Source organism: Pelophylax lessonae (assembly GCF_965119305.1).
Source record: "Pelophylax lessonae genome assembly, chromosome: 13".
NCBI classification, from domain to species: Eukaryota; Metazoa; Chordata; class Amphibia; order Anura; family Ranidae; genus Pelophylax; species Pelophylax lessonae.
In genome coordinates, this window is record NC_138780.1 from 158378850 (window position 1) to 158392095 (window position 13246).

Here is a 13246-nt window from a genome sequence, read left to right on the forward strand (position 1 = left end):
AGCCAAAGCTGACACTTGGCCTTTGATAGTGCCCAAAGCCAACCGCTATTCAACTCCTTTTTGAAGAAAGGTCAAAATCCTAGCCATGGAAAAGAGGCGAGGCTGCACCGCACCTTCAGCGATTCTCACCATGAGATGTAAGATTTCCACGTACGATGATAGATCTTCCTAGAAGTACACTTTCTGGCCTTCAAGTCAGAATCACTGATTCAGAAAGAACTCTATTCCTTCAACACTTGGCTGACCCCAAGGAGCCACCAGAGCATCTGCCAGAGGATCTCAAGACCTTGGCACAAACCTCTGCACCTTTCTGTTGAGATGGGAAGCCAGCAGATCCACATCAGGGGTCCTCCACCTAAGACCGAGCGAGTTGATGAAATACCGCCGGGTGAAGAGACTATTCTCACCGATCACACGTCTGCCGACTGAGATAGTCTGCCTGCCAATTCTCTAGCCCTGGAATGTGCACAGCAGAGAGGGCTGGAACATTGTTCTGCCCACCTCAAGATGCCGGACTCTTCCTGGGCCACCAGGGCACTCTTTGTGCCCCCTTGATGATTGACATATGCCACAGCTATAGAACTGTCCGATTGTATCCACACAGGGCGTCCCTGCAGATGATCCATTCATTTGGACAAAGTCTGATCACCCGAATTTCCAGGATGTTTATGGGCAACCTGGACTCCTCCTGAGTCCAGACACCTTGGGCCGAACACACTGTCAAGACATCTCCCCAGACTGCCATCCGTGGTCATTACAGTACAATACAGGGGAAGAAAAGATTTTCCCAGACGTAGAGCCGGGGAGCAAAGCCACCATAGGAGAGACTCCCTCGAACCACGACTCAACAGGATCAAATTGTCCAATGACAGCGAATTCTTGTTCGATATGATCAGAATCTCCATTTGCAAAGGTCTGATGTGGAACGGCGCAAACGGAACCGCCTCAAAGGTGGAGACCTTTAGACCCAGCACTTGCATGCAAATCCTGAGTAACGATCGATCCTTGGACAACAGGAGCTGAACAGCATCCTGTAGCTTCAGAAGTCTTGTCTGAGGAAGAAACACCCGGGCTGACACTGAATACAGCGTCAGACCCAAGTAATACAGCTTTGTATCTCTCTTTGAGAGACCGTGCCAATTTCTGAAAATTCAGTGTCCACCTGAACTCCTGCAGAGTTTGCACCGGAACGTCCAAGTCGGCTTCTAGAGCCAAGGAAGACCCTGCACACAGAAGATCATCCAGGTAACCTAGTACTGCAAACTCCTTCTGCCGTAACAAGGCCAAAACTGGGCCCAAAACCTTTGTGAACACCCTTGGTGCTGAGGCGAGACCAAAGGGTAATGCCACAAATTTAAAGTTCTCCTACGCCAAGGCAAAACTAAGAAAATGCTGATGCACAACATATATTGGAATATGAAGGGAAGCGTCCTTAAGATCGATAGAAGCCAGCATATTTCCTTGATGAAGGAAAGCTACTACTGTGCGGATGGACACCATCTGAAATTTCTGAACCCGCACAAAGTGGTTCAGAGCCTTGAGATCCAAGATCGGACGAACCTTGCCTTCCTTCCTTCCTAGGAACTGTAAACAGATTTAAATAAAAACCTTGGAAAAGTTAAGACTCTGGAACCAGCACAATAACTCTTTGTGCTAACGGGTCCTGCACTGCTCCGTTGAGGCCCTGTAGCCGCTCTGGAGACAGGCGTAAGTTGGAAGGAAAGAACCTTGCCGGAGGCAAGGACCAAAACTCGATCTTGTAACCGAATCAAATCAGTTCGTGGACCCATTTGTCCTGAATGAGCAAGGTCCACGGATCCAGAAAGAAGTGAAGATGTACACCCCAGCCAAAATGCGGGTGAGGGTGCCCCTTCAGGCTGGGTAAGGCTTGTCTGCGGAACCAGAATTGCCCACTTTGGATCTAACATTCGGGGGTCTCTCGGAGCCTCCAGCAAAGTTACGGGTGGATCTCGAGCCCTTTTCCTGTGATTCAGACGGACAAAAGGGCCGCTTGTGAGCCTAAAAGAAGGAACCCCGCTTACGGCGAGGTTCCTTGCCCTTAGCCTGCGGAAGCAACGTACTCTTGCCTTCTGTAAGGCCCTTAATGATCTCTTCCATAGAGGCACTGAACAGACGTTCACCGACAAAAGGAAAATCAATCAGCACCTTTTTAGAAGCCTGGACAGCTGACCGGTACTTCAACCAGATCATGCGGTAAAGGATCACCGCCGTCACCAAAACCCTGCCGGCCAAGGGGGCTGCACCCAGAGATGTATCACAAATATACTGTAACCCTTGGATCAACTGATCCGCCAGCTCAGGATGTTGACTCCCCTCCAGATCCTGGCGCAAAATCTTAGCCCATTTCATTAAGGTATGGGATACCAAGGTGATAGCAAACACCGGTCTTACAATTTAACCAATCACGGTGAAGAGGTACCGAACCAACGCCTCAGCTATTTTGTCCACGAGGTCCTTAAAAGATAGAGAATATTAAACCGGCAAAAGTGTGGCCTTTTTCAGCCTGGAAACCTGAGAATCCACCGACGGTGGAACCGTTAGTTCTTCAGAAGAGACTCCTCAAAGGAATATCTCCAAGCAAAACGCTTAGGTATTCCAACCATGCATTTTGGGGAACCCCATGAATAGTGACAATATCGTCAAAATAGGCAGAAAAGGGAAACACCTTGGTAAGCTTGGCCGATTTCCGGGAGCCAAACTGCACCGGCGTCGCCGACATAGCCTCAGCTGAGTCCTCCAACTTTAGTTTCCCCGCACTGACAATTAGGGCCTCCACCAGCACTTTTTCATGCGTGGCTGTGGAGGGCGAAAACTCATCCTCACTATTAAAGCCCTCAGCGTGTGTGGACCCTTACTCCTGACTATGCAGAAATAACTGGAGTTCTACAGCAGGAAGTGATGGTATACCCTCTGGGACTGCCCCAGGGGTGTAACCTAAAAGGTTTAAAAGGAATAATATATCAAAGGAGGTGAATATTTCTGCACACACACATTTTTATCTTAGTTATTTGTCACCAAAAAATCTTTTACATACTTCACATGGTACAAAGCCCCCAAAAATCTATTTTAATTCCAGGGTGTAATGAAAAAAAATAAGAGGGGGAATACGGTCGCAAGGCACTATACGCGACTAGACGCGTGCGCAGTAGAAATCATACATTGTAGCGTGCTGAGCTCAAAATGTTTTGGGGTGCCATTACCACAACGCACAGTACAAAGAGCAGGTTCTTTAACGTGAATTGCAGAAAAGTATGCGTTGCCACAGGGCACAAGTTTGATTTGGCCCAAAAAGTTGAATGTCTAACATGACAACCAAGTTTGTGGTAACCTACTTGATAAAGAAGGAGAAAACACAAAATGCATAGGATGCAGAATTTATTTTACGCACCTTGGGCTTTCTAAGGTCACCTCTCTCTTTGCAATCCTGCCAAAACTAGAGAGAAAAAAAAAAAAGCTTTAGATAGTCGAGATGAAGATCTACTCACCGGACACTATTAGGTACACCTTGCTAGTACTGGGTTGGACCCCCTTTTGCCTTCACAACTGTCTTAATTCTTTGAAGATTAGATTCAACAAGGTGTTGGAAACATTCCTCAGATTTTGATTCATACTGACATAATATCATCATGCAGTTGCTCCCGATTTGGCGGCTGCACATCCATGATGCAAACCTCCCGTTGCACCACATCCCAAAGGTGCTATATTGGATTGATACCTGGTGACTCTGGAGGCCGTGTGAGTACAGTGAACTCATTGTCATGTTCAAGAAACCAGTTAGATGAATTTGAGCTTTGTGACATGGTGCATTATTCTGCTGGAAGGAGCCATTAGAAGATGGGTATACTGTAGTCATAAAGGTATGGACATAAGCAACAATACTCAGGTAGGCTGTGGCATTTAAACGATGCTCGATTAGTTATAAGGGGCTCAGTGTGCCAAGAAAATATCTCCCAAATGATTGCACTACAACCACCAGCCTGAACTGTTGATACAAGGCATCAGCATCTCCATAAAGCTGGTCAGCAGAGGCAAGAATGAAGTTCTCCAGAATTTCCTGGTAGAGGGTTGCAAGGACTTTGGACTCGATATAACAGTGGACCAGCACCAGCAGCAGCAACATTACTCCCCAAATCATCACTGTGGAAACTTCATACTGGACCTCATGCAACTTAAATTCTGTGCCTATCCACTCTCCGTCCAGACTCCCTGACCTTGATTTCCAAATAAAATGCAAATTTTTCCAAGATGATTTGGGGAGCAATGTCATCTGCTGGTGTTGGTCTACTGTGTTTTGTCACGTCAAAATTCAGCGCAACCCTCTACCGGGAAATTCTAGAGCACTTCATGCATCCCTCTGCTGACCATTATGGAGATGCTGATTTTATTTTCCAGCAGGACTTGGCACCTGCCCACACTGCCAAAAGTATCAATACCTGGTTCAATGATCATGGTATCACTATGCTTGATTGGCCAGCAAACTCGTCTGACCTAAACCCCATAGAGAATCTATGGGGCATTTTTAAGAGCAAGAGGGGAGACACCAGACCCAACAATGAAGAGCCAAAGACCACATTCAAAAAAACCTGGGGTTCCATAACACCTCAGCAGTACCATAGGCTGATCGCCACCATGCCACGCCACATGGATGCAGTAATTCATGCAAAAGGAGCCCCCGATCCCAAGTATTGATTTAGTGCATACTATACTTTAAATGGATATACTTTTCAGTAAGCCAACATTTCTGTATTACAATTCCATTTATTGGTCTTATGTAATATTCAAATTTTCGGAGATACTGAATTTTGGGTTTAATTAAGCCATAATCAATTAAAAAAAAAAAAAAGCTTGAAATATATATGTGTGTAATGCATCTATATAAAATATACAAGTTTCACTTTTTAAATGAATTACTGAAATAAATTGTTTGATGATATTCTAATGTTTTGAAATGCACCTGTATATTACTGGTGTATTAACTCAGAATCCTAGCAAAACTGAAAAGTCCCACCTTGTTCCTGGCTCTGCATTTCAATTACACTACCGTTCAAAAGTTTGGGGTCACCCAGACAACTCCATGTTTTCCATGAAAACTCACTTTTATTCATCAAATGAGTTGCAAAATGAATGGAAAATATAGTCAAGACACTGACGAGGTTAGAAATAATGATTTTTATTTGAAATAATAATTTTGTCCTTCAAACTTTGCTTTCCTCAAATAATTCTCCATTTGTAGCAATTACAGCCTTGCAGCCTTTGGCATTCTAGCTGTCAATTTGTTGAGGTAAGCGGTGATGGTGGCTGTTTAACTGCAGAGCTCCGGCAGCCTCAGCTCATCCCGGCTCACAGCTACGACGCATAGAGACATGCAGGGCTTCGTTCAACCCTACCTCACACCCAGCAACAGCAACAATCATGTCCAAGCGCCGCAAGGACCTAAAAACAGCCGCAGCGCCTCACAGACTTCTTTCTGGTCGGACCGCACCGAGGTAGGCAAGATGGCGCCGGCCTCGGCACAGAGCGCGGCCTGTATCCCTCGGGGGAGACTGTGAGGCAGACAGGGGACCATTGCAGATCTGGAGGAATGTTCCCCTCCCTCCTCACCCACAACCCGCAGTCCAGCCAAGTCCAGGCAGCGTAGGGAAGAGGATAGGGGTCTCCCCTCCACACAACACATGGCAGATCAAGCCTCTGGGCCTATTAACCCCTCTAACACCACCATATAGCTTTTTCCAGCCACTGACCAGGCTATATCGGAGGCGACTATGAAGAATATGCTGCTCTCTCTCTGCAGCAGCCTTCATGCTGATTTTTCAACTATGTTTGCACCCCTGCATGATACAGTTCAGACCCATGATGCAAAAATCCAGCACATAGAAGTTAAGATGGCGGACCTGTATACAGCTCACAATGATTTGGTAGATGCCTACACGGATCAAGAAAGCGAGCTACAACGCATGCAGAACAAATTTGTGGATTTAGAAGACCGCTCACAAAGTTCAGAGGTATCCCTGAATCTGTACAACAAGCTGACCTCACTAATTATTTGCAGTGGCTCATGAAATCTCTGATCCCATAGCTGAGTGACATAGAACTTTGTATTGATAGAGCACATAGAATTCCCAAGCCCAAGTTCCTGCCGGACACAGCTCCCAGGGATGTTCTGGCGCGTATCCACTACTACCACGTCAAAGAGCGTGTCATGCGAGCGGCCAAGCAAAGTCCAGTGGTCCCCGACAAATTTACGGGCATCTCGCTCTACACTAACATCTCCCAGCAAACCGCTTTAAATAGGAAGATGCTCGCTCCGCTCACAAATACTACACAATCATAATGTGATCTACAAGTGGGGGTTCCCCATGAAGCTCCTGATCACCTGGAAGGGGAAGACCCACCCGATCTACAATGTGGATAAAGGCATCCATCTCTTCAAGCAATGGCGCCTGCTTCCGCCTGATGAGCCATCGCCTACCTCCCCTCCTATGGAACGCTCAGACTGACTGGTCCTGATTGTGCTACCCAGTCCATACAGCCTCTGATCCGTGACCTCTGCACCCATGCTGAGGTTGCCTTGGGCTCGTATAGGAATCCCTCAATTTTTTTACTTGTCTCTTTTTGGACTCGGGTATTTTTCAGCCCAAATAGTTGCCATTTTTTCTTCACAGTGGTTTTCTTTTCCCGTATAGCACCCTTCCCAGTGTAACACTGAGCAGTGTGCTATCCCCCAATTGATGCAGCGGCTCCTGTTACAGCCGCCCATTGAGCCTGCATTTTTCAGGCCTTTCTTTTGTTTTTTGGTGTCTGTCTTGTTTGTCTGTTTGTCTCCCCCTTCTCTCTTTGCAGCTCGAACTTCCATCGCTTCACCGACCTGTAGCTGAACTGCTTCTCATCCCTCCGGACTTTTACGACACAGCACCTTTATCTACCTGCCAGAACAAAGTGTGACCGTTGCTTTTTATGGTCATGGACACCCTACAAGGGTCCCGCCTCATAGGGGGAGACTAACTCGGTTCTGAACCCCTCTATGGACTCCACGTCCAAATCTAGAAGACCCTCCCATTCCATTGCCCCGTTACTGCTTAACCATGAACTGTATGAGGTTTGGCGTTGCTTCCATGGTACTGAAAACAATTTTAATTTCCTGTCTGCTGCACATTCCTCTTACTCTCGTATAGATATGTTTCTAACCAACAAAGGTACCTTGCAAAATGTCCTGGCAGCCTTGATTGGTGAAATTTCTTGGTCAGACCATGCCCCTATAACGTTGGAGCTTGACTATACCCTTCGTAGCTCCCCCCCCCCCCATGGACAATAGACTCTGCACTACTAACAGACGAAGGTTTGCGCCAATCGATTCTGCAGGAACACAACAATTTTTTTTCCATTTCATGACTCTCAGGAAATTAATAGATTTACGCTGTGGAATGCTTATAAGGCTTATATGCGTGGTGTCCTTATAAAACTGACTTCTAGGCTCAGGAAGCAGAGGAGGCGGCGAAATGAAGAGCGGCTATCATCCATCGCTTCTAAGGAGAGGCAAAATAAGTCTAACCCGTCCCCTAATCTTAATCAATAATGGCTGATAGGGAGGCCCTTGGCTCCCTGTTATTGCACAAATCCAAAACTCACCTCAAATACATGAGGGCACGTTTCTATGGACTTCACAACAAGGCAGGCGCTCGGCTGGCCAGGAGAATTAAGTCTAGACAAATCAAACAGCGGATCCTAGCAATTTAGCATCCTACATCGTCTTATATTTTGTCCAATCCGAAAGACATAGCCAACGCCTTTGCAAATTACTATCAGTATGATCTCCGTAAGGATCAGACCACAATTCATCCGACTGCCGCACACATCCTTAAGTTCTTAGCTGACATTACATTGCCGACTCTCTCCCCTGGCCAGCGCAAGTCTATCTCACAATCCATCACTTCCCAAGAAATCTGTACTGTTATTGCCACGCTGCCAAACAAATCCCCAGGAGAAGATGGCTTCTCCAACGAGTATTCTAAATGCTTCCCTAACTAAATAGCTTCCCACCTGCAATCTGTCTTTACACTCGCCTCCTCCACTGCTTCATTCCCCCCCGATATGTTACATGCTGTAAATTGTTACTGGACCTAAACCCGGCAAAGATTCCACATCCCGGGCAAACTACAGGCCTATCTCCCTCCTTAATAGGGACGTTAAGGTGTATGCCAAGATTCTAGCCCTCAGAATACAACTGGTTCTCCCTCTCCTGTTACACACCGACCAAGTAGGATTTGTACCAGGCCGCCAGGCTCCTGATGGCACCAGACGCTTTCTCAAATTTGATCTCCTCAGTTGGACCCTCTCGAACGCCTTCTCTCCTTGCATGCGGAGAAGGCGTTTGACAGGGTTCACTGGGGATATCTCCAAAAGGTCCTTGAATCATTTGGTATACGTGACTGGTTGCAATCTGCGGTTATGTCACTTTACTCCAACCCATCAGCTGTAGTCCTCAACTCCAGCATTAAGTCAGTCCCCATACACTTCACGAATGGTACCCGCCAGGGATGCCCCCTCTCGCCCATCATTTTTACCCTCCTAATGGAACCCTTGGCCCAAAAAGTCCGCTCCAACCCCCACATTCAGGGTATACACATGAATGGTCAGGGACATAAGTTCGGCCTCTTCGCGGACGATGTTCTGCTTCTTTTGTCTAAACCTGCCACATCCCTAGCAGCAACATATACCCTGCTCCAAGAATTTAGTGAGGTCTCTTACTATAAACTCAATGCCACCAAATCCCAGACTCGAACTGTATCTATCCCTTATCCTTCGACTTTCTCTGTCTAAACAATTTCCATTTTCATGGCCCGAACACTCGCTGCCTTACTTAGGTGTTCAACTTACCTCCCAGGTATCGCACCTATACGCCCGGAATTTTAAACCTCTATTAGATTCCCTCCCACACCTATTGAAAACTCTGAAAATACAAGAGCTTTCTACTGCAGGCAGAGTAGCTTTCTTTAAAATGTTGGTTCTCCCTAAAATACTTTACCTCTTCCGTACTCTAATTATCCCCCCTCCCACAGTACTTCTTTGCATCGATTCAAAAACGTCTCACAAAATTAATCTGGAATCACAAACCCTGAAGATGCTCCTTTTGTATCATGACCCGACAAAGAACTTTGGGCCATATGGGAGTCCCCGATATTAAATCTTATTATAAAGCCTGAGTTCTTGATCAGCTTAAACATTGGTGGACACCTTCTTCGGAAAAATATGGACTGATATTGAGGCTAGCGCAATCCCCCATAAAAATCTACAACTCGCCCTACTAGATGTCAAATTGGGAGCGAAACCCCCTCCAAATCCCTCTCCATCTATACAAGCATCCTTTAAAGAATGGATGGCACTCTTTGTGCAGTCACCTCCGGGAGACTCAGGTTACCGGATCTCACTGCCAATCACTCTCCTGACACACGTCATCCCCAACCTGGACCTCAGGCTATGGACGCCTAGGCATTCATCCTGCCCATGCATCTACTTACATGATATCTACCCGGACCACTCGGTAGTCTCCTTTGCTGACTTGGTTAAAAAAAATCAACCTTCCTCCCAAAACTTTCCACACCTACCTCCAAATCCGATCTTTCCTCCGCTCACATCCCCTACCCACACATCTGGTACTACCCACTGAGATCAAGCAGCTCTTCCAAGATTCCTACAATAGGTGTAAAGGAATAACTGTTATCGGATGAGTTCTCACCAAAACTCTTCCGACAAAACCACCACAATGGTACGATGGGAAAAAATGTTGCAGAAGACCTTCCCAGATTCATCCTGGCAGAAAGCATTTTCCTATACATAATCAGCCACTAAATGCGCCAACCACTGGGAACAATACCTTAAAACGATACACTTTTGGTACCTCATTCCGTTTAGACTCTCAAAAATCAATCACTCCCTTCGAACCTCCATTTGGCGGCAATGCGGAGAACAAGGCACCTTATACCACACACTATGGTCCAGTGTATCGCTTCGGTCCTTCTGGAACTAAATTTTTTCACTGGTTTCAGATATACAAGCTCAACCTGTACCCCTCGAACCTGCCCTTGCTCTTCTACACCTTGATATTCATGCCCTATTACCTAAAAATCGGTTTATAATCATACACCTTCTCCTGGCAGCTAAACTCCCTATCATGAGGCTCTGAAAATCATTAGAATCCCCCTCACTGAATGATACTATTCTCACCTTGAATCAAAAGTGTGGAACTGGATTCTGGCGCCTTTCACAGGAAATGAGACACTTGGTTATCGCATGGCAAATGTACTGTTAAGATCTGACAGTACTCATTACATGCTCATGAATAGAATTTAAGGGTTTCATGCCTAACTACCTATCTGCACTCCCCCTCTCTTGCTTCCCACCCTATATGTTCCCTCCCCTCCTAATGTGTGCCCCTTCCCCCCCCCCCCACTTCTCTCTTTCATTGGATAGCTGGGGTTTAGCCCCGGGAACTATTTGTATACTGTTTATTGTGGTTTCTGATATTAGGAGGCGCCCCCTCCCCCAGGTGCATTCCCCCTGGGGTGCCCGGGGGAGAGGAGCTTCTCGATTCTGCATAGGACCTTAGTTCATGCTATAGACTCCTTACGCTGCAGCCACGTTCCTTTGTTCATTGCTACTTATGTATGCACGTTGTTGTAATTTACCAACTTCTGTTCTTTGAATGTTTTGCATATTGTTATCTTTTTTCATTTCATTAAGATTACCGAAACTAAAGAAATATCACCCCACGCTTCCTGAAACACCTCCCACAAGTTGGATTGGCTTGATGGGCACTTCTTACGTACCATACGGTCAAGGTGCTCCCACAACAGCTCATTAGAGTTGAGATCTGGTGACTGCGCTGGCCACTCCATTGCAGACAGAATACCAGCTTACTGCTTCTTCCCCAAATAGTTCTTGCATAGTTTGGAGGTGTGCTTTGGGTCATTGTTCTGTTGTAGGAGGAAATTGGCTCCAATCAAGAGCTGTCCACAGGTTATGGCATGTCGTTGCAAAATGGAGTGATAGCCTTCCTTATTCAAAATCCCTTTTACCTTGTCCCACTTTACCAGCACCAAAGCAGCCCCAAACCATCACAATACCTCCACCATACTTGACAGATGGAGTCAGGCACTCCTCCAGCATATTTTTACTTGTTCTGCATTTCACGAATGTTCTTCTGTGTGATTCAAACACCTCAAACTTAGATTCATCCGTCCTTAACACTTTTTTCCAATCTTCCTTTGTCCAATGTCTGTGTTCTTTTGCCCAGCTTAATATTTTCCTTTTATTGGCCAGTCAGATATGGGTTTTTCTTTGCCACTCTGCCTAGAAGGCCAGCATCCTGGAGTCGCCTCTTCACTGCGAGACTGGCATTTTGCCGGTACCATTTAATGAAGCTGCCAGTTGAGGACCTATGAGGCGTATATTTCTCAAGCTAGAGACTCTAATGTGATTGCCCTCCTGCTAAGGTGTGCACCGAGGCCTCCCAATTCTCATTCTATTCTGGTTAAAGCCCATTTGTGCTGTTCTCTGAAGGGAGTAGTACACGCCGTTGTTGCAAATCTTCAGTGACTTGGAATAGCCTTCATTTCTCCGAACAAAAATAGACTGTCGAGTTCCAGAAGAAAGTTATCTTTCTCTGGCTATTTTGAGAGTATAATCGAACCTACAAATACTGATGCTCCAGATACTCAACTAGCTCAAAAGGAAGGCCAGTTTTATAGCTTCTCTAATCAGCACAACAGTTTTCAGCTGTGCTAACATAATTGCACAAGGGTTTTGTGATCATCAATTAGCCTTTTAACATGTTTAGTGAACACAATGTACCATTAGAACAAAGGAGTGATGGTTGCTGGAAATGTGCCTCTGTATACCTATGTAGATATTCCATTAAAAATCAGGAATTTCCAGCCCGAATAGTCATTTACTAAATTAACAATGTCTAGACTGTATTGCTGATTAATTTAATGTGATCTTCATTGAAAAAACAGTTTTTCTTTCAAAAATAAGGACATTTCCTAGTGACCCCAAATGTTTTAAACTGTAGTGTACATTGCCAGCTTCTGGTTAGATCTGTATGATATCACAACCAAAAAACGTAAACATCTATGGAAACCCAAACTTTTTTTTTTTTTTTTTTTTTTTTTTACAGGGACATTATAAAAAAAAAAAAAAATCCATATTTTTGTAAAAATCACTATAAGGTAAACAAATCCATAACCTTACCCGGAAAGCATTGACAAGAGCAATGCAATCACTCCTACTATTACCAGCATAACTCAGTTTGCTCCTGTCAATAAAAAAAGCCATAAGAACTAGTCATGAAAATGGTCCACAACTACAGTACTACAGTATACTATTACTACATGTAGGACTACATTGTTATTGCAGTTAAAAACAGATTGCACTATAGAAATTACCTGTATCCATCAAGGTGCTGTTTGAAGGGCATTGCAAAGAAGTTTCTTAGTGAAAGAGCAGCAGCTTTGAAAAAAAAAACAAAATAAATACTAAAGTTAACCATTGAAGAGTCAGCAAGAAAGAAAAAAATAATTTTTTGTACCTACCGTATAATCCATTTTTCTGAGTTCGACAAACACAACCCTCCATAAACCATAACTACTGGGTTATATTGCCTCCTCAAGGAGTAGGACTAGGAAGAACAAAACCCTGGCTACGCCCATGGCCTGTCCACAGCTGTAATATAACTCACCCTCTCTGCTCTAGGTAGTCAGTTGAGTAGCAAGCGGTATTGGAAGTATCAAAACTCCTTAGAGGGGTGGGTGCTGTGTCCGTCAAACTCAAGAGAAACGGATTTTAAGGTAAGTACTGTCTGAGAAAATACCATTTTCGCTTTCGCTCATAGACGCACAGCGATCCATAAATTAGAACTACTGGGACATCCAAAAGCAGCGCCAAAACGAGGGGAGGGGATAGGCAGGGAAAATAACCCAAGGCTAAACATAAGAGCCCTAACCAGGATACAGAAGGCTTAACCAGGTAATAGGAGCTCAATCTGAAAAAATAAAAATGTAAAAGAAAAACACCCCTCAAGAGGGAACAGCTACTCTTAAAAAAGCAGCCTGCAAAACATTGCAGCCAAAAGAAGCATCCACAGAGGAAAAAGAATCTATTTTGTAGAAACTTGTGAACATATGCACCGATGACCAAGTGGCTGCCTTGCAAACTTGAGAAACTGACAGGA

At 45.1% G+C, this 13246-nt stretch overlaps 1 protein-coding gene across 1 annotated transcript in view; it reads right to left on the reverse strand.

The window, feature by feature from the left end:
- Positions 1 to 13246, reverse strand: part of TDRD9 (tudor domain containing 9) — a 789496-nt gene that overhangs the window by 272621 nt on the left and 503629 nt on the right. Inside the window, exons 15-17 of the mRNA XM_082275596.1 lie at positions 12462 to 12525; positions 12268 to 12331; positions 3410 to 3454 (exon numbers count right to left, since the gene is read on the reverse strand). Of these exons, the coding sequence (XP_082131722.1) occupies positions 3410 to 3454; positions 12268 to 12331; positions 12462 to 12525 (173 nt within the window). The remainder of the gene's footprint in view (positions 1 to 3409; positions 3455 to 12267; positions 12332 to 12461; positions 12526 to 13246) is intronic.